At 61.9% G+C, this 2817-nt stretch overlaps 1 protein-coding gene across 1 annotated transcript in view; it reads right to left on the bottom strand.

The window, feature by feature from the left end:
- Positions 1-510: 510 nt before the first annotated feature.
- The window catches only part of FAAH2 (fatty acid amide hydrolase 2), a gene marked incomplete at its 5' end in the record, with an annotated part of 6883 nt that continues 4576 nt past the window's right edge, over positions 511-2817 (bottom strand). The window contains 3 exons of the mRNA XM_009883439.1: positions 511-686; positions 1389-1583; positions 2258-2369. Of these exons, the coding sequence (XP_009881741.1) occupies positions 511-686; positions 1389-1583; positions 2258-2369 (483 nt within the window). The remainder of the gene's footprint in view (positions 687-1388; positions 1584-2257; positions 2370-2817) is intronic.

Genomic DNA, 2817 nt, shown 5'->3' with positions numbered 1-2817 from the left:
GGCGGCTGCAGGGGCTACACGCCCGTGGCGCATCGGGCACAGTCCCAGCCCCGCGGGCAGGATAAGGCCAAGGAGGATGGATGCGCCCAGCGGGGCTGGAGGATGGTGCTGGGCGGTCGTCCCCGAGCAGTCCGGCAGCACCTCCTCTCCCCAGCCTTCACTTGGCGTCTTCAAAGCAGCAAGCGTTACAGAGACAGCCATCCCCATGCCAAGGAGAAGAGAGGTGCCCGCCGCAGGCAGGAGGCACTGGGGCTCCCGAGGGGCCACGGGGAGGGAGGGCAGGTCTCTCCCCTGGCAGAGGGTGCTGCAGGATGGACTTGACTCCGGCAGCAGCATCCCGGCATCCCCAGGATGGGGATGGAGGCACCGCCAGCTGCTCCCAGGAGAGTGCAAGGAGGGGTGCGGACGGAGCCAGTAGTGCCACGACGTGATCAGCCATCAGCACCTGCCATCGCCTCGCTGGGCACCACCATCTCCGACCTGTCCTCCCCGCAGCACCAGGAGTGCAGGTTACACCTTCCCAGGTAAGACCCATCCTCCAAAGGCCTTCTCCAGGTACCGGGCTACGGCCAGCGTCAGGTGGTCGTTGTAGGAGGCGGCCACCAGCTGGATGCCCAGCGGCAAGCCCTCGCTGCTCAGGCCCAGCGGGCACTGTGTCACCGGCAAGCCCAGGACGTTGAAGATCGCTGGAAGAGAGAAGGCTGACATCAGAGCAAGCACAGCGGTGGGGATAAATCACTGCCTGGCTCTCCCACCCCGGGCTGCTGCTGCCACGGACGGCGCTGAGCTCCTGCAGCTGGTCCCTGCCGCAGTGGTGCAGTCAAGGCACAGACACGGTGACACTGCTGGGCTGAGGTTCCCAGCGCCCACGTCACATATGCAAGTTGCACCCACGAGTGATGACACGCTCGTGCGGCACTTTCTGTGGCACGCCAAGATCTGCTGTGGGACTTTCCTGCCCCAGGCACCATCCCTCCATTACTCCAAAGCTGGACAGCATTGCAACACAGTGCTGGCATTGAGGAGCTCAAGCTGCAGGAAAGCCACATAGAGAGCCCCAAACTGTACCCCCAAGATGCAGCAGCTCTCAGGTGTTGGCTATCCACAGCGCCAGCTGCAACAGCATGAGCGCATCCCTCCGGGGCAGGGTGGCACCCCAAAATCAAACCTGCCCTGCTATGGACAGCGGCTACAAATGCCACATAATTTTAAAGCATGATCATAATCCTTGCCCCATGTTCTGGAGCAGCGAGATGCCCCTTGCCCAATGTCAGCGATGGAAATGCTGTGGGTGAAGTCCCCTGTCTGCCACCCCGCACTGCTGCAGCGGGCGAGGACGTGCCTGCGCGCTCTGCCTGCGCCCCAGCAGAGGTGTCGGAGCCACTCACCTGTGTAGGCGAAGTTGAAGGGCATGCATATGGGGGAGTGGTGCCTGGGAGCGATGGTGGGGTGGGAGGGGTAGAGGAGCACCCCGTCTGGCCCCAGCAGGGCCTCCATCTCCTCCCGCAGGCTCTTCCCCATGCTCACCAGCTTGGCGTTCCCACCAGGGTTGAGTTTCATCAGCTTCTCTGTCAGCCCCAGGGCTGCAGGGTGAGGGCACCAACGGGAACAGAGAGTAAGCGAGAGGACCGTGGGTTAAGCAGGCTACAAAGCGCATTGCCTGGCCACACACAGCAACCCCCAGCAACCAGCGGGCCCCCCAAGTCACCCTCCCGGCTGGCACGCTGGCTCCCAGAGCAGATTTGTCCCCTGGAAGCGGCAGCATCTCCCCAGCTTTGCCGAGGGAAAGGCTTTCAGCCTGCCTGCCGCTTCACGGAGTCTTTCCAGCCACTGGGATTGAGCAGAGCTGGTGGAGAGACCTCAGCACTCATTAGACAGCAGCACAACAGCATTAATTAGGGTTCTCTGGTATCTGCTGCTAAGACACGAGGTCGGTGCAGACCCCTGACTGGCTCCCTCTAAGCCCCAGCAGCTCCGGCAGGGCTCACAGCAGGAGCAGTCCCTGCCTGCAGCTCCATTGTCCTTGCTTTTTCTCCCACGATACCCCATCCCAGTTAACAAAGACCCAGACAACTCCCGCCTCGAGCGTGCGTTTGACTTGAAGACACTGAGCGTCATTACAAAACCCCAGTCTGAAACTGCTCAAGTGCAAACCCCGGTGTCCCTTTGCGGGGCGCTGGAAGGGCACTGTTTTCTTTCAATAACTCGCCCGCCCCACCACCACCTCCGCACACGCCGGGGCTCCTCCCGGCCTTACCGATAGCTGGGAGAGTGTGGGAAGACATCCCCACGAGCCACTTCATCAGCTCCCACAGCGGCCACACCGGCTTCCCGTGGTCCCCCAGCAGGTCGGTAAATAGCTGTGCCTCCTGTAACACACACACGCGTGCGCGCCCTCCGTCAGCACCGCCAGCTCGTGCGGCAGGCAAGAGCAGGCTGACAAACGACAGAGAAATCCCTGGCTGTGCAATTATCCCCACGCAAGCTGTTCCCATTTTCAGGCAAGAGGTGCCCATCAGGAGCGTTACACAGCTCTAGTGCGAACCTGGAGCAGCAGCAGCAGCACCTCTCCCTACCAGAGACAGCAGGGAGGGGACCTCGCTCTGCGGAGGGACACCCCCAAAGCGGCACCTTTCAGTACCCCTCCTCTGACGCGGTGCAAGGGATGATGCTCCGGATAAAGTCACCTGCAGGCATTTACTGCCGTTACATGGCTGTGGGACCAGGACAAAGGAGGCAGAGAGGACCAGGCATGCCCTCCTTAGCAAGGTGGGGTTGGTTTGTTTTCCACCGCTGCCTGCGTGGCAGGGATGCAGA

The sequence above is a fragment of the Charadrius vociferus genome, unplaced genomic scaffold (genome assembly GCF_000708025.1).
Source record: "Charadrius vociferus isolate BGI_N301 unplaced genomic scaffold, ASM70802v2 scaffold824, whole genome shotgun sequence".
Taxonomy (NCBI): Eukaryota; Metazoa; Chordata; class Aves; order Charadriiformes; family Charadriidae; genus Charadrius; species Charadrius vociferus.
Note: the sequence above shows the minus strand (reverse complement) of the source record. Positions and strands in the feature narration are given on the sequence as shown.